This window comes from Rhododendron vialii, chromosome 4a, assembly GCF_030253575.1.
Source record: "Rhododendron vialii isolate Sample 1 chromosome 4a, ASM3025357v1".
Taxonomy (NCBI): Eukaryota; Viridiplantae; Streptophyta; class Magnoliopsida; order Ericales; family Ericaceae; genus Rhododendron; species Rhododendron vialii.
Genome location: NC_080560.1, coordinates 14,035,413 through 14,058,627, shown reverse-complemented (window position 1 = coordinate 14,058,627; position 23,215 = coordinate 14,035,413). Strand labels below are relative to the sequence as shown.

Below are 23,215 nucleotides of genomic sequence, written 5' to 3'. Positions count from 1 at the left end.
AGGCAGGATTTGGGAAGGGAAGGAATATGCTTTTCACCTGTCTTGGGTACTTTTCTTGTGAGTAGCAAACCTACTTTCTTATCAAAATCCGATCACGACCCTATCTACAGATCAGTAGATCACAGCCGTTGACAAGTTCATAAAGTCAATGGATCATTATCAAACCTTTTTATTATAACCTTTTTTTTTTGGGGGGGGGGGGGGGGGGGGGGAAACCTTTATTATACAACCGTTTTTGAACAGTATTATACAACAGTTTTGAAAACCACCTTTTATGGATTAGATTATCGATAGATACAGGTCAACTGCACACATTTGACAACCTTGGGTACACGCGTATACATAAGTTGGTTAGCATATAAATAGTTTCACGAGCCACTTGTGGCCTCCCAAATATTACGTGTACAAGGATGACCAACGAAGAATCCAGAGGGTACTATTGGCCGAGTGGCATATGAGATATCAGTTAAAAGAGCTTGTGCTTTAAGATGCGGGAAGGTCGAATCTCATGAAAACCAAACGTTTCAAATTTTAGGGTCCGGCTACTGGAGGTTTTTTTTTTTTTTTTTTTCATTTATTAACTTCAGGATTACGGGATTAATCGAAGCATACATAAGCTGACCCAGACACTCAGTTATTGAAAAAAAAGATGACCATCTCTGCGCGCTTGCCCTATTTAGTTTATTGTCAGCAACTTTTAAACATATAGATGCAGTCTAAATTTTGGTTAAAAACGTGGAATTATTTTTTTGATGAGGGTTATATATGCTATAGTTTTCGTCCATTTTTATGGTGGAGTTCATCTATAGTTTGAAGGTCAAATTGAATAGTAAAAATTTTAGCATATGATTTTTATAACAATTTTTAACCATAATACTAATTACTTGAAAAATGCTGCTGTACTCGGGGGTGGCTCTACCACATAAAATACCGGCATGTACCGATGATCAATACCAGCCGATTTGATACCAAGCTTGTACCGGAATATCGATCGGCCGGTATAAAAAATTAGAATTTGTTTTATTTCTCTATTTCAAGTTTTTTGGTTATTCGATATAAAAATATATAAAATATATTTTACAATCAATACGGAATATATGGTACATATATACATACCGGTACGTATTGTTCTAATATAGAAAACAATATTGATAGCTTTGCGCTCAAGGGGTTCAGTTATCTGCTGGCCAATCTAAAAAATGAATTTACATGTGAAGTTTTTGACTACTTAAATCAATAGAAAATTGTATTAAAACCTTAAATTTCTTTTAGTTTTTTTGAATCTTTCACTTGATATCGCTATAATTATCTGATCAAGATTATCATATTCCTCCACTTCACTGTACGTAGGCCCTTCCCTTCATATTACAAAAACCATTTTCTATTCAGACCCATTTGACACTTTCAACAAGATGTTGGATAGGGGTGTAAACTGACATAATTATTGTGCATGAACTGAAGCAGAAGCGCGAGCATAAAAATGTATTTGGAACACATCATAACCTACCAAAATTCGTCAGAGCAAGAATTGAGATCAGAGCGCATGGCATTTTTTGAAAGATTATGTAACTAAAAGGATGTTAAATTATTGAGTGCAATTTTTGAAAAGAAAATTGGTAGTTGTTATTTATATGTTGTGTGAACTTATCATTTGTAATTGTTGTATCTATGTGGTTGCAAATTGGTTGCCCTAGCTAATTTCCTCCCGGATATTGAAATACATCAAAATATTGAGATTATAAAAAATTTAGCTTAGGACGAATCTTAATTGTTTTTTGGAACCACTCTAGTCCACAAAGGGAGCCGTATTGCATTGAAAACATATTAACCTGGTACTCAGACGAGTTTGTTCTTGCCCCATTTGAAAAAGAATTTCTCTCAAATACATAATAGTCCTCAAATATGTTTTTTTTTTTTTTTTGTCCGAACCATGTTCCTTGTTTGTAAATACTTTTTAACGTACACGAGACACTCTGCTATTAAGAAAAGTTAATTCTGTCATCAGTCTCTTCCGACATATCCTTATCGGTTGGGGCTTACGTAATGTCATTATTGTGTATTTTTCAAATCTCGAAACCCCCCTCGACTATTCTAAAAATTCCGGCATTTTTTTCTTCTTCTACAATTCTCTTATTGTTCAGTGTAAACTAGAAAGTAAGAACTACTATAAATTTATTTTATCTGCAAGTATTTGAATTAATTTGAATAATCTAAAACTTATTTATTATTACTATATATAAGACAGTGCACTTATGCAGATGGGGGCAATTGGACATTTTATCGGTGGTTTCTTGATAACTGATAAGCTGTAGAGCACTAAAGAAGGAGTAACTTAAAAAAGACGAAAGTTATTCTATATGTTTGGAGCATTATTGTTAACGTGCGACCAGATGTATTGTCCAATGAAATTCCGCAACTGCAAAAGCAAATGAACGGATAGAATTTGTCTTTTCTTTTTTTCTTTTTTCCCGGTCAATCGAAAATTTGAATTTGTCTTTCATTAAGAAAGTAACCTTTCCAATGAGGATCAAAAAAAAAAAAAAACCTTTCCAAAAACAAATCAAAGCTTTACTTAGTATATTATTCAAGCGGATCTCTCTCTCTCTCCACTAGATCAAAGGTGATGTATTGTGAAAGAATGATCAGTCTCGTAAAACGAAAAAATAAATATTTTTATAAAATAAGAATTTTAACGGAATGGGGCTTAGCCAAATTCGGATAATTTATTTCTTTAAAATTACATAAGATTATTGAGCAGAGTATTTAAATTCTCATAAGTAGCTTGAAATTCTAAAAAATTTGGGTCCAACTTCGCATCAATATCAATATAATTGCTCTCAAACAAATTTTTAACGCATCTAATATGAAATCAAATAACTAAAAAGGATGGATTGTTTTAAATTCATAGACTCCCTTTGAAATGTGTATGGAGGCAATTATTTTTGTCGAAATCATTTTGCTTCTGAATGGATAATAATTTTTTTGATCAAAATTGAAATATTACATTAATCTCATCTAACCACTATAGATAATGAATATTTTAGTCGTTTGACAATCATTTCTTGTCGCTTTTTTCGGATCTGTAGAAGTAATCAATTTCATCTTTTGTTTCTTGTTTTCTTGATTACCCACTTTCATTTGTGTTTGATACTTTAACTCTATGTACTAGTAGCAAACATTAAACAAACAAACAAAGTATTTTATTGAGTATCAAAAGTCAAAAAAGTTTGAGAAAGTAATTGGAAAAAAGAGGGGAAATTTGGACCACAAAGGGCAACCACTGCTTTAAATTGATGCAGGAACACCGCAGAAACGGTGCTCCCAGTACTACTAAATAGTTACCGGGAAATTAATAAAAATGTGAGTAGTTGGTCAAAAATTAATAAAAGCAGTAGTACTAGTACCTCCTATTTTGTCAACTTTCCCCTCTCCTCTCCGGTTCCCTGTTTTACCCAGATCGGTTATCTCTCTCTCTCTCTCTCTCTCTCTCTCTCTCTCTCTCTGTCTCTCTCTCTCTCTACATAGCCTATACTCTCTCCACGCACATATATGATATATATATAGATCCCTTTCTCTCTCTCTTCTCTGTAATTATCAATTCTCCACTCTCTATATATCACTCTGTGCTCTCTCTCTCTCTCTCTCTCTCTCTCTACATGACTCTTTCTTGGTAATTAAGCTTTCTTCTCTCTCTCTCTCTCTCTCTCTCTCTCTCTCTCTCTCTGCATTTGTCAATTGTCTGTTACTGAAATCACACTCGCATCCATATACATCTTTCGCCGCCGAAATTTCTAGGGCTTCGTCGGCGAAGGAAATGAGGGATGTGTTCGACGCTGGCAAAGAAGATGGCATCATCGTGCTGGCGACCCGTTCGACAATATGCCCGTATGAACAAGGATAATAACACCACCACCAACAAAAACGACGACGGCGGTGGTGGATCGGACGGCGGCGATGACGACGCGCTTCTCTGGTGCAGGGACCTGGAAAAGCACTGCTACGGCGAGCTCTCGTTCGCGGTGGTGCAGGCCAACGAGGTGTTAGAGGATCAGAGCCAGGTGGAGACGGGACGCGACGCCACGTTCGTCGGGGTCTACGACGGACACGGTGGCCCTGATGCCTCCCGCTTCATTTGTGACCACCTCTTTCGTCATCTCATCAGTAAGAAGCTCTTTCTTAGTTTGGGTTTCTCCTATTGTCTAAACGACTAAACGGGATAAAGTCCAAAATTTACGGATTTTGAGACGAATTATTCTGCTTACATACCTCAGCTAAAAGTTCATTTGGAGGAAACAATTTGTCTGAAATCCTTGTCTAAAGTCCTTAAGTTACAGACATACCCTAAATTTAGGGGAAACCCATACATGCATAGTTAACTGTTTGTCCTAATTTAGGTGAATTAGCTCTTTCCTGTTACAAGCATTTCTTTTTCCTGGGTTTGTTACATTTGCGAAATACTATTACCTAACCGTTTGTTCTATATTTGTTCAAATTAGTATATTTTTGTTAAGTTAAATGATAATTAGTTGGAGTAAATTTTTAATTAATTTTTTTTTAGTCTTGACGAGTGGAATTGAAGAAATAGTAAGTTATAACTGCACGTAAAAAGAAATCAAAAAATTTGTTTTTTTATTTTGCTCGAACCTGGTTCATTTTTTTACTCCTGCGACTCTCATCCAGACGAATCGAAATTGTTTTGCTTAAAAGTTTTAAAAAGGAGACTATAATGAAAATAAGCTAATTATTATAGTTACCCAAAAAAAATCTAATTATTAACAAAAAAAAGTTAAAGACAGTTCCTTTGTGTTTGCACAGTTGAGAGTTGTATCTGGATTTTTGGGTTGATGCGTGGTATTTCACTGTCCTCTAGTTTTTACTACACCTAATTTGAAAGTTTCAGAAAATAAAATCCTGTTTTTTTTTTCTTTTTTTTTCCCCCCGCAATAGGAATGGAAGCTAATGCTATAGAGAGGAGATGCAACATGAACAAAGCATTCGAAAATGAAGCAAAAAACTGAATTAGTTTATGTTAAGAAAATACAATTCCTCATTGCTTGGGTATGGAATGGGCGATCACTTAATATAATGTTGGACCCCTCCACCTAATAGCTTAGCTTTTGGGTTTGATATAAGTTTTCACATGGTATGAGAGGGGGCCCATTTCATCCCACATTTTAAAAAAGTTCACAATCCATACCCCACAATGACGGATCCAACAAAAGGCTGCACAATGATGGACCCAAAAAGAGGCTACGCATGATAGACCCTAAAAAAGGACTGCAAGTGAGGAGGGATGTTAAGGAAATACATTCCAACATTGCTTGGGTATGGAATAGGTGATCACTTAATATAATGTTGGGATCTTTCCATCTAATAGTTTAGCTTTTGGATTGGATATACAGTTTCTGCAGTTGAGAAATAAAAATTGAAGCAGTTTCTTGGGGGCAATTTGGCTATGAAATTAGTGCTAGGTAGCTTCAAGAAGAGGGAATACCGATTGGTGTTTGCCTCCAGGTATGGTAGAGGACCTAGGGGTTACTCAATTGGATTTAAGGAAACTGGATCAAGCTTTTAATTTGACTGCACCTGAACTGTGCCTTATATCCCCTGTTGCGGGTCATCTATTTGTTATTCATGCTATTTTTCTTGAGTAGAACTTTGCACTTCATCTGAGTATACCATGCTTTTGTGATCGCATGATAATTTCTGAAAGATTTAAATCTTGTTGCCTTCTAGCCATGTATGTTGTTCCATACCGTTCACATAGTTCTGGTAGTTGGATACGTATGTTCACCTTCTCTCATTGACAGAATCTGATAGGTTTGGAATTTAAAGGCCTGGATGATGTGCTGTTTGAAAAATGTGCTGGAGAATTGCTGATGCATTTTCACAAAAAAAATTGTTCCCCGATTTTTGTTTGTTGGGAAAACTACATGCATTTTGGCTTTTTCAACAACCGCATTGTAGGAATCGGATGAGCTAAATCTTGATCTCATGTTTCTTTTTCTTCAGGGTTTATATAGAACGAACCTCAGTTTCCTTGTCAAAACCTGTTGAACTAGCTATTCTATCCATTTTCCGTCAAGTATCTTGTTTGTTGATGGTCTTTACTTAAGCTGATGCTTAGTGCCTTTAACTCTATTTTGGATATATTTGTATGGTTCTGAATTTGTTATTTTTGTAATTTTGTAGGGTTTGCTCAACAAAATGGAACAATATCTGAAGAGGTACTCAGGAGTGCTTATTCTGCTACTGAAGATGGATTTCTTTCTCTTGTGCGCCGGTCATGTGGAATAAAACCTTTGATTGCCGCCATCGGGTCTTGTTGTCTGGTTGGAATCATCTGGAAAGGGACGTTATATGTTGCTAATCTAGGTGATTCCAGAGCTGTAGTAGGCTACGAGGGTAGATCAAGAAAAATTGTTGCCGAGCAGTTGACTACGGATCACAATGCCAGCATGGAGGAGGTTAGACAAGAACTTCAGTCCTTGCATCCAGATGATTCACATATTCTTGTTATGAAGCACGGGGTGTGGCGTATCAAAGGGATCATTCAGGTTTGTGTAGCCAATTTGACTTTGAGTGTGTGTTTTCATATTTCCTTTCCCCCTATTTCTGGGTGTGTTCTAATGCCTTTGTCCAATATGTAGTATAGGATAGGATGGTGTTCCAACTTACCCTTGAACTGTTGTTTGATCGCATTAAGGATTCCCAATTGAAAAGTTCGCAATCATTGAACCTCAAAGTCTTTTATCTTTTGGAACCTGATTCACACTTGGAACGGTGGTGCGTAATTAGGAATATAGATTGTAACGGAATGGAGGCGTGGAAGCTTGTCCTTACGAATTTGGTGATTTTCTGAAGCATCTCTAAATGTTTTCTCAATTAACAGGACTTTTATAGGAATGCCATGTCCTGGAAAGAACTTGTTTGCTGTATTTTACCTTGATATCCGCCTTCATCAATTTGAGAGACTTAGCTTTTGATCCTCTATTGCTCTCATTGGTAATATGCTTCTCATGATTAATTATGCAGTAAATGCATATTACCGTTCATCCACATGACGATCAACAGATCTTTTTATTAGATAGGCAAAAATAAAATGAAGACCTGTAATGCTTGGGTATCTGAACTGAAGCCTTAGCTATGTGTCTTTGCAATGTTTGAGGAGTCATGCTTGCAACAGTAATCAACAATTTTCTGCTGAGCCTACTGTATGGTTGTTTTTGTGCGCGTGGATGCTTTTGTATTAGGTTTCAAGATCTATAGGGGATGCATACTTAAAGAGGCCAGAGTTCTCACTTGATCCATCATTCCCACGGTTCCAGCTTCCCGAACCTCTCCGTCGGCCAGTTCTAACTTCTGAACCATCTATCTGTTCCAGAGTTTTACGGCCAAAGGACAAGTTTCTTATATTTGCATCTGACGGACTTTGGGAACACATGACAAACCAACAGGCTGTTGATATGGTGTTCAATAACCCTAGAGCAGTATGTCTGATCTTCTTGCCATATTTTATTTTTCTCCTATATGTTTAGGCATTTCTTTGATTTTCGTTCCTCTCCCACAACTATTAGGGCATTGCGAGAAGACTTATTGTATCAGCTCTGAATGAAGCAGCTAGGAAAAGACAGATGAGATATGATGAACTAAAGAAGTTTGAAAGGGGAGTGAGACGGTTCATTCACGACGACATTACAGTGGTTGTCATCTTTATTGACCATGAGTTGCTGCATAAAAAAACCTCTGTTCCAGAACTATCAATACGAGGGTTCACCAATACTGTTGGGCCATCGAATTTCAGCATTCTTCAAGGGCAGCCAATTTCTTGAATTTGTCAGTCTTTGTTGAGAAGCCTAGGTTCTGCAAGTTTTTTCATGTTCCTTGATGTTTTTGCAACCTCAAAAGGTTTTTTCCCTGGTAGTTTTGTTCTGATCCTCCCAAGTACCATCTAAAACTAAATTCCAATGTGCACCTGGTTTTTCTGCCATTCTGACATGCATTTTGTGGCGATAGATTTCGAAGGGGAAGATGTGATTTTTGTCTGATTGTTTTGGTTTCAAGTGTTCTTCCCTGTCACCGTTGTGGACTTTTTTCCCGCTCTTCTATCAAATTGCTACTCTTCTCGAGTTGTATACTCAGCAATGCCCTCTCATTGATCTTCTAGAATTGCTCACTGTTGCTCCTCTCATTGCTGTAAGATCCCTTCTTTTTGTCTTAGGACCAAGAAAGGGTGGAGAAATGCCTAGTGAAGAGAGTATTATCGGCAATGCAAGAAATGGTAAAGCACTTGTTTGCATTTTGCCAACCCGTTTCCACTGTGGTTACCACTGGTGAGAGTTTCTGTGTCTGTAATGCTTGGATACCGTTAGCAGTCAAGCCTGTTGAATACTAGACAAGTATGGGTGAATTCAAATGAAGGGCCGGTTTTTAATTTTCTCAGTTGGTGGTGGTTAACTTACTTTTTTTTTTAAAATTATTTTTATAAACAATCTTTTTGGCAACTTTAGGAAAAAAAAAGATCATTATGTGGTGATTTGCCTGAATTTGACCAAAAAACTTGTATCATGATGGTTATCAATAAAACTGTAAAGCATCTCTAATGTCTTGCTTTATGTGAAGATAAGACCATGGATGTGCATTTTAAACTCAAGTTTCTGGGAGGGCATATGAACTCCAAAATCAGTGGCGGGTCTGAAAGGGACCAAAGAGGCGTAGCATCTACCGCCCTACCAAGGGCCAGTGGAACATAGCAGGGCATTGCAGGAGGCAAAGTTCGAGGGGCCGTCAATCTCAAAAGTTTGAGATGCTCTAACATACACATCCAATCCCATGTCTCGTCTGCCCTATCGAACGATCCAAAGATTATCATCGATTGTTTTGTTTTAAGTCTGCACTTCCTGGGTAGAATAAGCTAGAATCATTTACTACTATCATTGAACAAACTCAACTCTTTGTGAGCTTGAAACTGACGTCTAAGTTTTTCTAACACAAACGTGCCACATAATGACCATTAACTTGCAACTGGCAGTTATAGAAACCAAGTTCAAATGGAATGCATGTTGACCTTATATAAGCTATATAAATGTGCCAACTACTACGGGATCCCCTATATCAAAATTCTTGCTTTTCACAAGGGTTGCAAACGAACAGTTGAGTTGAGCTTTGTCAAGCTCGAAATCGGCTCATTTGTTAACGACCGAGCCTTTTACAAGCCAAGCCCGGTTTATTTATTTAGTGAGTCTATACAATTGAGCCGAGCTTTAGAGTGTTGAGCTTGGCTCGTTTACGACACGAGCCTTAACGAGCAGAACCTCGAGACTCTCGCATAGAAGTGAGAGTTGAAGCTCAAAGATGTGAAATAGCAGAGGGGGTTATATAACTCTTGTACATAACTCTTGTATTAATTAGGTCATAAATAAAATAGTCATTACTCAACATGTACAAGCACCCCAAATGCAAAACTTTTTCTTCTTTGTTTCTCAAATGAGGGTCAACACCTTTAAGCTTCCCAACAGATACATTTACAAACTCAAACCCCACAGAAAGGCAATCCTTCTTCTGATCCCAACCCTAATTTTTCTCACCTTCATTCCTCTTGACTATTTCCATCACAATTTGTTAGCCCGAAAATTGCGATTAGCACCGCCGTGTTGGGTGGTCAATTCTAACGACACCGCAAGAGCGGGATTATCGCATAAATGCGATGTGTTTAGAGGGAAATGGGTGCCATATCCCAAAGGGCCTTATTACACAAATGATAGTGCATGTGTGATTCAAGATGGCCAGAATTGTGTGAGATTTGGAAGGCCAGATGCAGAGTTCATGAAGTGGAGGTGGAAGCCAGATGAGTGTGAGTTACCACTGTTTGATGGGGCCCAGTTCTTGGAGATTGTCAAAGGGAAGTCCATGGCCTTTGTTGGGGACTCAGTTGCAAGAAATCAAATGCAGTCACTGGGTTGCCTCTTGAGTAGTGTAAGTATTTATAGAATCTTTTTTCCTGAAAATTTCTCATAGCCCTCTTTCATGAAGATTGAAAAGAAAAAAACATAACCGATATATTATCCATCGCCCAACTAGGCGATGGCTAGCAACACCCTTAATATGCTAATGCATCCAATTCATTTAACTATTACATGATGGAATTTATCTGGATCTCTTTGCCGAATCTTGCGTATATAGTATATGATATATCCAAGAAATTTGTTTAATATGTACACATAGGAGGTCAATCAAAAGGGTAAAACAATTCTTGCGATAAATATAAGTTTTCAGCTTTCACTACCATAAAGATCAAGAAAAACATGGAAAACGCAAAAAAAAAAAAAAAAAAGACTTGATGAATTATTCCGTTTTTTGTTGTCTCAAACCACTAATTTTGCAGAAGCACTAGGAAAAATGTTTTCCGAATTGTCGTATTATATTTGAAGTCAAGAATGGGAGCATTGTTTTCATTTTAAGAATACCTAGAACACAGATATCTAAATCTCTGTTGGGATATCTGTTTCCCGCTCTTTTTGTTTCCCACGATGCGAAACAGAGAATAGGAAATGACAAATTGATAAAAAAAAAAAAGGAAAAAAAGAAATTGCTTATCATTAACCCACAAAATATTTCCCTTTCAGGTTGCAACTTATGTGGATGAATCAAGCACAAAAAGTGATCGAGGATTCAGGCGCTGGCTCTACACAGATTACAATTTCACCCTAACACTTATGAGGACAACTCATTTGGTTAAAGCCCGCGGAGTGGAAAATTACCCAAACAACCCCATAGACCTCTACTTAGACGAGGTCGATGATTCTTGGGCAAATCTAGCTGGAGATTTTGACTACATAATCATCTCTTCTGGGCACTGGTTTTCGAAGCAATTGATGTACTATGAGAAGGGCAAGGTTGTTGGCTGCAGCTTGTGCCAGCAAAATAATGTGAAGGACCTCACCATGTATTATGGATACAGGCAAGTATAACGTTTTTCATTTTGTTTTTTCAGGTCATATAAGTTAACAGTGTCGACGCTGCTTTATCAACTTGAGCTTAGAATCTTTAGACAATTGGGTTAGAAGCCCAGGTCCACAATGATATTTATGCACTAGAATCACTTTGAATGTGACACGCGTCTCGTTAATTTTGGATCCATGTATACAATCGCCTTATATTGTGTATGGTTATGGCGGTTTTTATCGGTAAAAGGCCAATATAGAAAGTCCATGGTCTCCGCAAGTTTCTAAACGACTTTGAATCTCTCTCTAGTTTTTGATTATTTATCCAATGAACATAGGATGGTCGCTTTGGTTTTCGATAGAACTTTTATCGATCCTCTATTTTCCGTGCACTATTATGATCGATACAACAAGGTTTCAGATTGTTTCGCGTAGCACATAATAGCATCGATTTTGTTTTATATCAATCTATGATATGCCTATATCATGTAAATACTTCTTTTGGAAAATCACCAAGGATAGAGTTTTTTTTTTCTTTTCATAAACTAAGATGAGATGTGTATTAAGGAATAACTGCAACAGAGCTAACGATTTTTCTTTCTATTTCATAGCATAAAACTCACAAAAGAAATTTGTCATTTTCAAAAAGCAATCCTAAAGAAATTTTATATATGTACCATACAGGATGGCATTCGAGACGGCATTCAGGGCACTTCTAGATCACCAAAACTTCAAGGGGACAGTACTTCTGAGGACATTTTCGCCGGCACACTTCGAGGCGGAGGAGAGGGAAGGGAGAGGGAATTGCGTGAGAACAAGGCCATTTACGAAGCAAGAAATGAAGTTCGATTGGTATATTTGGATGCTACGCATGATTCAGCAAGACCAATTACGGGCGGCAAAAAGGGAAGGAAGGAGGGAAAGGGGAAGGAGATTGAAATTCAGGTTATTGGATGTGACTGAAGCTATGAGGCGGAGGCCTGATGGGCACCCGAATCACTACGGGCACCCACCGGAGAAGAAGAAGCCTGTTGCCGATTGTCTCCATTGGTGCTTGCCTGGACCCATTGATTTGTGGAATGAGCTCTTGCTTCATATGTTGAAGATTGAAGATGGTGAAGGTGAAGGCCTCAAATGATTGCCATTAGATTCTGCTATTGTTTTCCTGTTTTTTGTTTTCAAATTTTTTGAGTCGCAATATGTATGGGCTAGACTTATCAAGTGATATCATCTCCCACTTTCATGCTTTGAAGGAAGTGATATAAGCCCTGCAGGCATGGGCGGGCTTACCATGGGGCACGTGCCCCCATTCGATTCCATGAATTTTTTTCAATTGGTCTTCTCTCTAATTGGATTTAGGGCTGCCGAGTGTAGTTCATGTACATTTGGAGGCCCTCTCGATGATTTGAGGTGTTTATATAGTAGATATCATTAAATAATTTGTTTCACAAAAAAATTCAAGTCGATGAGAAACTTCTACCAGCTTGATACGAATATTTTATTTTTGCAAAAAATGGTTAGACCTTCTAGTTTTTCTGAATAAAAGTAAATCGATGAAATGATTGAGAGAGTCTGATCAACATAGATTTTTTTATCTTGGACATTCTGTTCGACAAACCCTATGAACAGTTCGGATATTTCTGGAGAGACTTGGGTGTGGACAAACTGCAGTTTTTCTAACACAAATGTGTCACATAATGACTATTACTTTGCAACTGGCAGTTATAGAGTCCAAGTTCAAATGGAATGCATGTTGACTATATAAGCTACCGTATAAATGTGCCAACTACTATGGAGTGAATTAAATAGCCCCGTTCCGGAACGAGAAAAAAGTCCTTATTTTTTAAGAAGGCAATTTCAAACTCAAAAATTATGGGTTTATTGAAATTTAAAAATATGCAATATGGATCTTATTTGAAAGATCTCATCAAGGTCTTTTATACGAAGCAAAAAAAATTGAAAAATTATTTGTCATTTATATTATTTTTTAGTTTGAAAATGTAAAATAAGCTGCTTATTTTTTAAGAAGGTTTCTGGAACGGGGCTTAATTGGAGAGTTTTTTTTTTCAGTAACTTCACTAAATTGATATTTACACTTTCTTTTTTGTTGTTCACATTCCCTTTCATATTTACTTAGTGTTGAAGTGTATTTTTTTACTAAAAAAACAAAAAGCCAATGTAGATTAAAAAAATGGAGCGCGAATATGGGGGTGGTAGTGTATTTCCCGGAAGTAAAGGGTGCCTCGTGATACGACGCCCTTATCACATCAATACAGTACAAGACAAGTAGATACTGATGAGGAGCTCACAGAATCCGTTCTCAGGCAAAACGCGATCGAACCCAATGTTTGCAACCCGTTCATCAAACTCATACCTCAAATCCCTTCACATATTTTTCCCTTCGAAAATTTTCAGCCCATGTTGTTTACGTGTATAGATAGATACATACAACTATGCTTAAAGCTATACAAATTCTTGGTTCTTCCTCTTCTGGGTTCGTTTCGCACCGGTTGAAACCCCATGGGAATTGTGCCCTCTCTTTGGTTCCAACCTCTGCCAAACCATCACCTCTCTCCTGTTGCCCTCCAAGAAGAACCGTAAAGAATGTTTCTTCGATGAAGGGCCGTTGTTTCAGAGCATTTCCTGCGTATTGTACTCGTTCTGAGTCGAACCCAGATGTGACTTCACCTTCATCATCGCCCACGTTGAAGTCCACGGTAAGTTCTTGTTGATTAGAACTTGTGTGTTAATTTTGATGGGTTTTGTTTTGGTTCTTGGATTTGCACTTCACTTTTGTGGAATTTGTAATTTTTTATTGCAATGTGGTGATGTATCTTTTCTTCTTCAACTGAATTGCTAAGCAACTTCTCATTTCTGGGTTATTGTGATGTTTTATACTAATTTCTTTAGTTCGTTGTTTGAGCCGAATGTTCTTGAGGGCTCTAGCCTATATCCATCAAGAAAAAAGAAATGCTGTTCTTGGGGTTCACAGCGTTAACAAAAAGTTTTCCCTTTATTTTGTTGATTTGGGGGTGTATTTAGGTATTGAATCGAGTGATTAGTGGCACTGGTAATGTGATAAATTTGATGGAGATGGAAATGGGGTTTTCCACGGTGAAATATTTTGATCTTTGCTGGGATTGTGGTGGACAATATTGATTGCTTGCAAAATGCAAAATAGGAATTCCATTTACACGTTGATCACTGATGAGAGAAACAGGGAGATTAAGATTTTATATATCATTATTTGTATGTTCTTGTTTAAGGATTGGCCTTAACATTGATAGATAGTTGCGATGCATTTGAATCCCTTGATGTGTGCGTCTGGAAATTTCTTTCCACTTCTTTCCAGGAAATTTAGAATACTTATCTGCTTTCTAATACTGATGTTGGAAGAAAATATGTGTTTATATTTGATATAAAAGAGTCTGTACTTCTGAGGGGGCACATGATCTTTATCTGAATGTTGGGAATGGCATTGTATGCTGTTGATACCTTTTTTTTTTCTTAATTGTTTTGTTTCCAGTATAATTGATTTCAGTTTACTGGAGATTCCTACTTACCTTGAATAATGAATAGCAGTTTCATCATGGGCTTGTGTGTACGTTTATGGTTCTTTAGGCACTCAAATGGACTTACAGGCAACAAGAGAAACATTGTATACGTGACCATGAACAAATCCAGTCAACTATCTCTTAGCTAGCTTTGTGAAAGAGTACATGTCTGAGTAAATGAGAGAAAACTGACCACATTGAGTGACTGAAATAGGGTTGGTCACTGGGAAATCTTATTTTGTCCTATGGTGCTTGTTAATCAAACATGGGGCTGATCCCCAAATCTTACATTAGTGGTTACTCCGAATCTTGGGACAGAAGTACAGAACCCTCGTAAAATTGCGACAAACAAGATTTCTTGGTGGTAATAAGAATTGAACATTGAATTGGGAGAATGGAAAACCGAGCTTCCTGGAAAATTGGATGAAGTAAAGATGTTAATGGAATTATGGTTGCTTCCTAATGCTGGGCATAGAGGAAGAAAATCAATAGTATTGGAATGGAGTATGCCTCGGACATTTGTAAATATGTTTTAAATTTTAAGACATCGTGTCTGATTTTAATGTGTCAATTGGAAAGAAACCATTGTATAGGTTAAATTTTCTGTGTTTACATTTTAGATCTTGCCGTTAAGTAATTGTAAAAATCAAAGAAAATGGTAGGACATGGGCAAAAGGGTTTCCGTTTATGACTCATCAACTCATGTGTTGAGTCTTTATGTCAAGTCTTATCAGGTTAGAACATTGTAATTGGTACACATCTTTTGATTGTTTTAAGTATAATTTGGCTCACTGCTTGGCCAGGCGAGCTTGTTGTGGGAGTGGAGTATGTACTTGGGAATTTACTCCACCCATTTGGGTCCTACCTTCTCTTAAGAGGGATGTAAGCCCCCGGTAACGTTTTCTTCATTGTTCTTGTTATCATCAATAATATTTCCTACCATTCCGATGAAATCTTAGTAGGAATAAGGGAGCGTTAGCAGCCTATTTGTATATGTAATCTAAAGCACGCTGGCACTGAGCATGAATTTCATGGTTTCTTTCCTTATGATTCGACATGAACTGTGTTAAAGTCGGTTAGAATTGACACTCACACGCAATTTATATCGAAATCTTCACTTGCACATAATTTGTTTATGTGGATTTGTGCTGACAGAGTATACTGGGAACGGAGTTTGACTTATTTGGCGAGAAGGAGCACAATCCCTCTTTGTTTCGGGGGGTGGGGGGTGTTTCATTTGTTGCAAGTGAATACCGAACACTGATGGACCAGTTACATATTAAGATTGTACCGTCTAAAACTTTGAGAATCTAAGAGTTCTCCCCTCCCCATATACATCGATATCTCTGTGTTTGTGTGCGTGTGTATTTACGTATATATGCTGCATTAGCTTCAGGGTTTTAACTTTTAAGGAATTTGAGATGATTTGTCGTGCTATCTTCCTCTATCCTACTCCCACATAGCAGTTGCACTTCTTGTGTATGCTCTGTTGTTTCAAGAAAAATGATATCACCGTGGTTCCATATATTGCACGAGGCTAGTGCATTCAACATAGCACGAGGCTAGTGCGGCCAACATAAATCACATAATCGGTATATCATCAATAGATTTGGTCTTTTTCTTCTTGCTTGTTGTGGTAGACTTAACGAGGCATCGCAAGGGCGGCAAAGTGAATTGATGCATGTCACAATGTCTGATGATGTTCATGATGATGTTTCATCTGATAATACATTCTCATCCATGTAAGAATTCCGTATGTTGAGCTTAAAGTCACAAACTTGTGTGTGGGCCAGCATGCATGTGTGCTTTCATAACTCGCTCTCTCTACATCCTCTCCCATCTGGTTCTCCAGATATAGTAATATCACTTCAATGCAGGGGTACATTCGAAAGATCAATTTCTGTCAGTTGTGTGGTGGCCCTACAAAGCATGAAATACCGGATGGGGAAGAGAAGATGAGAGCTATTTGCACACTCTGTGGGAAAATTGCTTATGAAAACCCGAAAATGGTAAGTTCATCTTATTGAAGTTCAGATTTACATAGAGCTTTGTGATTTAGCGCCCAATATTGCATATGTCAAATGTTTTTGGGGCCTGATCCTGCATATAATCTTCTCTGAGACTATGCATCCTTTTGGAAAAGACCAGCTCCAGTTGTGTTTATATGGTCAATTGACAAGAATGTATTTGATTTGGGGGATGCTTTCTTAACATTTACTTTGGAAGATGATATCTAAGCAGTCCCCTTCCTATAAGGGCATCCGCACTCAGACGTCCCCTTTCCCGATTGAATTTCGATGATCCAAGCCGCTCAATGTGATTAGAACGTGATTTTAAGGGTACCCGCGAGAAATCAGCAAAAAAAAAGACCCGGAAGGGCTTCATTCAAGCAGTTTTTATTGAACAGTTCAAAAAAAGTGCTCGGATGGAGCCCTTTCCGGTCATTTTTTTCGCTTATTTCTCGCGGGTACTCTTAAAATTACGCTATGAACACATTGAGCGGCTCGGATCATCGAAATTAGGTCGGAAAAGGGGACGTCCACACTTTAACACAATTGAAGTGCGGACGCCCTTAGGTGAAGTTTTGTGGATATCTAAGACTCCATTGTGGAATTACATCATCTCTTTGTGAGTTTATTTTGGGAGATGAAGCTGTTTTCTCTTTATATCTAGTAAGAAAAAGGAAAATATGAAAATTGTTGTAGGGTTGAAGAAGAGAAACTTTGTAATCATGACCCATGATGTTGCCATGAAACGGGAAAAGAACGAAAAAATACTTTGATAGCGAATACATATTGGTAGTGACTGATCTGAAAAGGTCACATAATAGTATCTGATTTTCAGACCTGCAAATCATCTATAGTGCCAAAAAGTGTCAAGTATATTAATATTCAAAATTTCAAGGTCTAAATCCGGTAGAGATCTTGTCCTTACCAGTTAGTTGTTCAATGCCTATTTGAACAGCCTCAGTTGTTGCTAATCTGAAAATGTTCTTATCTCATGGGGTGGTACAAGTAATATATGTACGCAATGAATTTTTGAAAGAGTTCGGAAAACTTTTAATGTAGTGACCTTAAAGTATTATACTGCACCATTTACCGTTACTTGGTTGTGTTTCAATGTTTGTTGAACCATGAGGGTTGGAAGATTGTAATCCAACAATTGTTGAACAATTTATTCTAAAACAAAGAAGATATAACTATCCAAGTAATCTCAATTCCTCAAAGATTAAGCTGAAAAGTGCAGGAAAAACAATTACCTTTTTTGGACAGTTTGGGTGACGTTCAAGAGACCTGATTGTAAACTTGTCTATTGGTTCTTCAAATCTGTAGATCCACTTCTGCAGCAGTTTGTTGAAACCTAAGGCAGTGTTTTAGTTTGGAACAAACAAGAAAGAGGACTAAAAGAAGGCTTAGTAACATAACTGGTGTTCTAAAGGTCTGGTCACGGTTACCATAACCGATACATGCCACAATTACGATTAGCTTACGGAAACCACCCCATTTTAAAACCTTGTTTGAGAGAGTTTCGTTTGCAAGGTTGGGTGATGTCAGAGCCATCGTTAGATGCAGGCTTCTCTGTCAGCCAACCATGGGTGAAGGACGTCATACCGAGACATCAGGTCCTTAGTTGCATGATTCTTCTATCGAGCTGAGGAATCCATCCTAGAATCTTGCTTCCGCACTCCCAAGACAGATTCTCCTAGGAACCTCGCTCCCATCAAGAAAGGAGCGCGACCAACTAGGATAGAATCTTTCATGCATATGAATCCCAAAGGGAACAAAAGATGAGCTGCCGAACAAGAGAAAATATTAGGTAATAATAAAATACTAGAAGAATTTAACTCAAATTTGCTCAAGTACTTGATATAACCATAATATCTGTGTATTAAGAAAACAATAATATTTTTAGCGTATATGTACTCAAGTATATCAACCTTAGATCCTTGTATATCCTCTCGCTGCCCGCACTTGCTCCCGGTTCCCAACATTCCTCTGGTCCCACTTTGTGCGATTAAGATCGGGCCAAGAAAGTGTCCATCATGAATTGTTAAGATATTTGCATGCTTACATGCTCTTAACTGTAGAGCTGAGATGTTCTAGCCCCCAACTGCACGCTAGGCTGGCTTTGCGAGGATTGCTCCTCTTCAATAACCTTATTGTCACTTTGCAAGGTGACCACAGTGGCAATGGTGGCTCTCTTCCAAGGTGCCACGTAAAACGAGCATCCTTGATTTGGGTAGGACTTGGGAGGCCTCATGCTTTGGCTCGGGCCTTGGTGTGCTTTTTTAAAGCTCTTGCATGAGTAACACCATCTGCTCTGCGGTGTTGCTCCGTTATCAGCATAAATTTCTTCTTGAATTTTAAATGCGTTAAATGTCTGTTCAAATGTTTAAATAGCAACTCATTTTTAATAGCTCTTTAGTAATTTTTAGATCCATTTGTCCATCCCACCCCACTCCCTCCGCTAATTAAACTCATAATAGAACAAGTGACCTATGTCCTTGCAGGTTGTGGGTTGCCTCATTGAACATGATAACAAGATCCTGCTATGCCAGAGGAAGATTCAACCATCTTATGGTCTTTGGTATGAATTTGTGGGTTCATTGTTAATCTAGAGAGAAACAATCTTTTACAAACTAACTTATTAAAATCATTTCTAAGGAATTCAATAGAAAAAAGTACATGCTAGGGAAAAAAATGCACCTTTCTGCTTATAAGTTAGGTCCCTGTATCTTCTATGTTTCATTGTTCACCGTAGGTCCTTTAAATCATTTCTCTTTGATACTTTATGTTCAGGACTCTTCCAGCTGGTTATATGGAGATCGGGGAGTCTGCTGCGGAAGGAGCTATAAGAGAAACATGGGAAGAAGCAGGGGCAGAAGTGGAGGTGCTGTCACCTTTTGCACAATTAGACATCCCTCGTATAGGCCAAGTGAGGAGAAATACCTGTTTGCTGACCGTAGTTTGACGGCTTTCTCATAATGATGTTTGTATATTAATTTTCCTCTTTTTTGGAGCAGACTTACATAATTTTCTTGGCAAAATTGAAGAGGCTCCACTTTTCCCCAGGTCCAGAATCATCGGATTGCAGGCTTTTCTCATTTGATGATATTCCTTTTGATTCTTTGGCATTTTCATCAATGTTGGTTACCTTAAACTTGGTAGGGCAAGTTTCAAGAACTACAGCTGGTTGTTTGTATCACTTATGCCATGGTTGTTTTATTAGCTTATGTATTTGTTTTGTGGCTGTAGTACATTGCAGATAGAAAGGTTGGAAGACCAAGGTTCCACTATGGCACCATTAATAAAAGGTATTTTCAGTTAACCATGTACACATGAGCAATTTTTTCTTGAAAACTCTGGGTCATATATCATCCTTGAGAAATAAGACCATTGATGTGTCTATCCCAACTTGTAGCCTGTTTTTATAGGACATGAAGAAAATACGGACATGGTGTTATATTCCAAGTTTGTTAAGAGAACAAAAGATTTGAATCAAGCTTGTTAGGTCTTGTAGGAAATATTCTCTCTTGCTATTTGAATGTAGCCGCCATTCTCAAAGAATACAGAGTTGATATTGGTAGCAGGGAGCTATTGAAGCAGAAAGTAGTGATGCGGCTGCCCGAAGTGGCAGTAGCAGCCTGGGTAAGGATGGCAATAGGTAGGTTCATAAGCATGGCATGGGGGACACCTGGCAAACCTATTCCAGCTTCCCTCTGCAAACCCAGCTTCCCTTACCTGATGCCGGATGGGGGCTTCCTTCACCCCTGCCCACATTTCCGTTAAGAGGGGAATAATACGGCAAAAATGTTGGAATTACACGTGGTGAAAACATCTGAGAGAATGTAAGTTCGGTCTTCATTTCCAATGTCGTCACGCGTATAGAATTCTGGCTTGTTATGTGGAACGAGAAAATAATTAAACTTCTTCAAAAGTTAAATGTGAACACTTGATTAGTTGATTGTAGTCCGGTTGTGCTGAAATCACGTGTAAGTTTTGCCTTTTGCACCGTTAGATTTCCAAACTAGGTCAGAGTTGAACAAAAATAGTTTCGCATGCTCCGCACAGTGAGTTGCGAATTCAGTATTGGGAACCAGTAATGGAAGAACTGTTGAAATCCAATTTATTTCTCGTTTTTGAGCCAAATGACTATTTGGGATCGATCAGAGTTCAATGACCTTTAATCGTTATTTGTATAGAAACACAATCCACATTGTCAGAGTTGTGTATTTTTCTTGTACTTTTTTTTTTTTTGCAGGCCTGGCACGAGCCCTTCCGATATTCAAGCCTATACGCTTGATTATCATTTGCAGTCCTGATATGAAGTGATTCTTTCAACATTTTTCTGTCGTGAAAAGAGCACCGAATGAAGAGTGAGAAACCTACCATTTGGAGTTGGATTCCGCTCCTCTCCATTTCACTGTTGTAAAATTTGCTTGTGGGGCACTCGCTCTGCTACAAGGTAATTTCCCCATTGGCCAGTCTCGGATGATTTGTTTCCTGACGGAGTTCCTTCTTGTCAATCTTGTAGTATTCAATGAAATGTACAGATAGTAATACCAGTTCTTTTGATGCATATAGCACCCCATGGACGAGGAATTGCCTTCTCCATGTATGTAACTTGATGCTCAGCTGATGATGCAGTGCTCCATTGTTGTCTGAAAACATACTCTGTAGCAAAATGCATAATTTCAAAATCCAAAGCCTAATGCATGGTATGTTTGCTATAATATGGGTCCATATTACATACAGCTGTTATGATCTAATCAGTTGATCTTACAGAGTAGGCCAAGCATATAAATTAAGTTGATTGGACATCACAGCTACGCGATGGAATCATATTTGTCTTGAAAAATATGGACGGTGTTGAGATATTTTAATTCATAGCCTGCCACTTTGTTTCTGCGTTGTCAAAAATTTCATTGGTTTGTTTACTAAATACTATTCACTTCAGGACTTGCTTTTAAGCATGTCATCTCTTGCTTAAACACACACACACACACACACACACACACACAGCGCATTTTGGCCGTCCCCAAAACATGAACCATCTAGTCCAACCTTAACACCCCATCACCCTCCTTTACATGCTTTATTTGACTTACCAATGTGATTACTGCTTCAACCCTTGTCGGCATTTATTTTACAATTGTGATCTTTTTGACTTGCTTAGTTGCTTTCGAGCTCGAGTTGAGGCTAAGTCTGGTTTGATGTGATGCTTGTGGCAGTACACACAGTGCCCAGGGACAATCCTACCAGTGCACCGCAGTATCATTGCCGGAAACCATTGAGCATGTTAATTGCTCACGCACTCTCACTCTCACTCTCGCTAATTCTTCTTTTGTTTTTTGATCGGCTCTTGCTAATTCTTCTTGGTTATCGGTTTTCCAAGTTCAACCTCTACTGTGATATATGATCAGAGGTTGCGAAGAAACAAGATTGTGCTTATTGTTGTGCAGATACGTAGCTTGTGTGGGATGTGTGCAAATGAAGAAGCTACAGAATAAGTAGCTTTTCTAATTGCTGCTTCGGGAAAATCTATTTTATGTGCACAATGAGCATGAACAAAATTCTGCTCGCGTGCAGCCAGTCTACATGGTCTATCACACAGAACTTATTTTTAGTAGTTTTATCATTCTGCAGCCTTTCTATCGTGGGGTGTGTATTGTACATCTTTTTTACATTCTACCACAAAACTTAAGCTGTTAGGCGGAGAAATCACTCATGTATGTTAATACAATGTGTGCTATGGAATATCTCACTTATGCCCTCATTGGCATATCGACAAACAAGCAGTTCGATGCACAGAAGTATATATAAGAAAAAGTATCAATTCCAACGGCAGAAAGACGGTTGTAATTGTAATGTGTGAAGAATACCTGAATGAGTTAAGCCATTGGCTATACCGAAGAATGGATTGGGAATACAATTCCGAAAAGGAATAAAATTGTTCTAGTAACAGCATATGGTTAGACAAGAAGAAGAAAAGAAACTCCAAAGAAAAGCAACTGAAACTCGAATTAGCACCTACCTTGAACCTAGTAACAATCAACTTTTAGGGTGGCTATCTGGATACTACCACATTCGACGGTCCGTATGAAGAAAGTGAGCGAAGAGCTGAATGTTGTACAATCATATTTCATGCGTCTTTCGAAACATGCGGATTCAGTACTCATAACATTCGTTCCAGCCATAAAGAAGGTTGAGGCTGAATAATGTTCTTTGCATTCGAAACCAATATTTTCACGGGGATTGTTGTAGTGGTCATATCGAATGCACTTCGTGACTTGCCTTTCAAGTGATAGGTGCGCTCAAAAATATTACTAAGAGATCTAAATATAGAGAACATGGAAGAAATGGATCGCTTCGAGGGGATCTAAGGTTCAACGCCTATAGGCAAATCAAACATTATTCTTACATAATAATGTCATATGGTATCTCCAATCTGAAATAGGCATGAAACTAAAAATGGAGCAAAATTAGAAGACATGATATCTTGGAATGCAAGACTTAACTTAAAAGGCCATAATCAAACATTGACATCTATCAAATAAGAAATATAGAAACTATATAAATATAATCACATCCTTCTCCAACCATTAAAACCAAGGTTGCCCTCAAGGTTGATATGTATCTTCTCCACAATTGGTAAACATTTTTGTTTGAAGAGATGCCCCTTTGCCACTTCACATCGTCCTAATGTTATCCGTTTTGG

The 23,215-nt window shown here is 38.0% G+C and overlaps 3 protein-coding genes across 5 annotated transcripts; all 3 read left to right on the top strand.

The window, feature by feature from the left end:
* The first annotated feature begins 3,511 nt into the window (after window positions 1-3,511).
* Window positions 3,512-8,442, top strand: LOC131322871 (probable protein phosphatase 2C 25). Its single transcript, XM_058354420.1, has 4 exons — window positions 3,512-4,161; window positions 6,193-6,557; window positions 7,254-7,490; window positions 7,578-8,442. Exons 1-4 carry the CDS (start codon window positions 3,822-3,824, stop codon window positions 7,830-7,832), a joined length of 1,197 nt encoding a protein of 398 aa, XP_058210403.1. The 5' UTR covers window positions 3,512-3,821; the 3' UTR covers window positions 7,833-8,442.
* Window positions 8,443-8,602: 160 nt separating this feature from the next.
* On the top strand, window positions 8,603-12,347 carry LOC131322872 (protein trichome birefringence-like 19). Its single transcript, XM_058354421.1, has 3 exons — window positions 8,603-9,975; window positions 10,626-10,960; window positions 11,628-12,347. Exons 1-3 carry the CDS (start codon window positions 9,457-9,459, stop codon window positions 12,079-12,081), a joined length of 1,308 nt encoding a protein of 435 aa, XP_058210404.1. The 5' UTR covers window positions 8,603-9,456; the 3' UTR covers window positions 12,082-12,347.
* An 887-nt stretch (window positions 12,348-13,234) lies between these two features.
* LOC131323171 (nudix hydrolase 23, chloroplastic) lies at window positions 13,235-21,230 on the top strand. 3 transcript variants are annotated; one of them, XM_058354850.1, is made up of 7 exons: window positions 13,235-13,660; window positions 16,375-16,506; window positions 19,008-19,084; window positions 19,297-19,432; window positions 19,521-19,661; window positions 19,753-19,811; window positions 20,759-21,230. In XM_058354850.1, the coding sequence occupies exons 1-7, from the start codon at window positions 13,397-13,399 to the stop codon at window positions 20,817-20,819; spliced, it is 870 nt and encodes a 289-aa protein (XP_058210833.1). In that variant the 5' UTR covers window positions 13,235-13,396; the 3' UTR covers window positions 20,820-21,230. The 3 variants fall into 3 exon arrangements, with proteins under 3 accessions (XP_058210833.1, XP_058210834.1, XP_058210835.1); XM_058354851.1 differs by lacking the exon at window positions 20,759-21,230 and adding an exon at window positions 20,018-20,728; XM_058354852.1 differs by lacking the exon at window positions 16,375-16,506.
* Window positions 21,231-23,215: the final 1,985 nt, after the last annotated feature.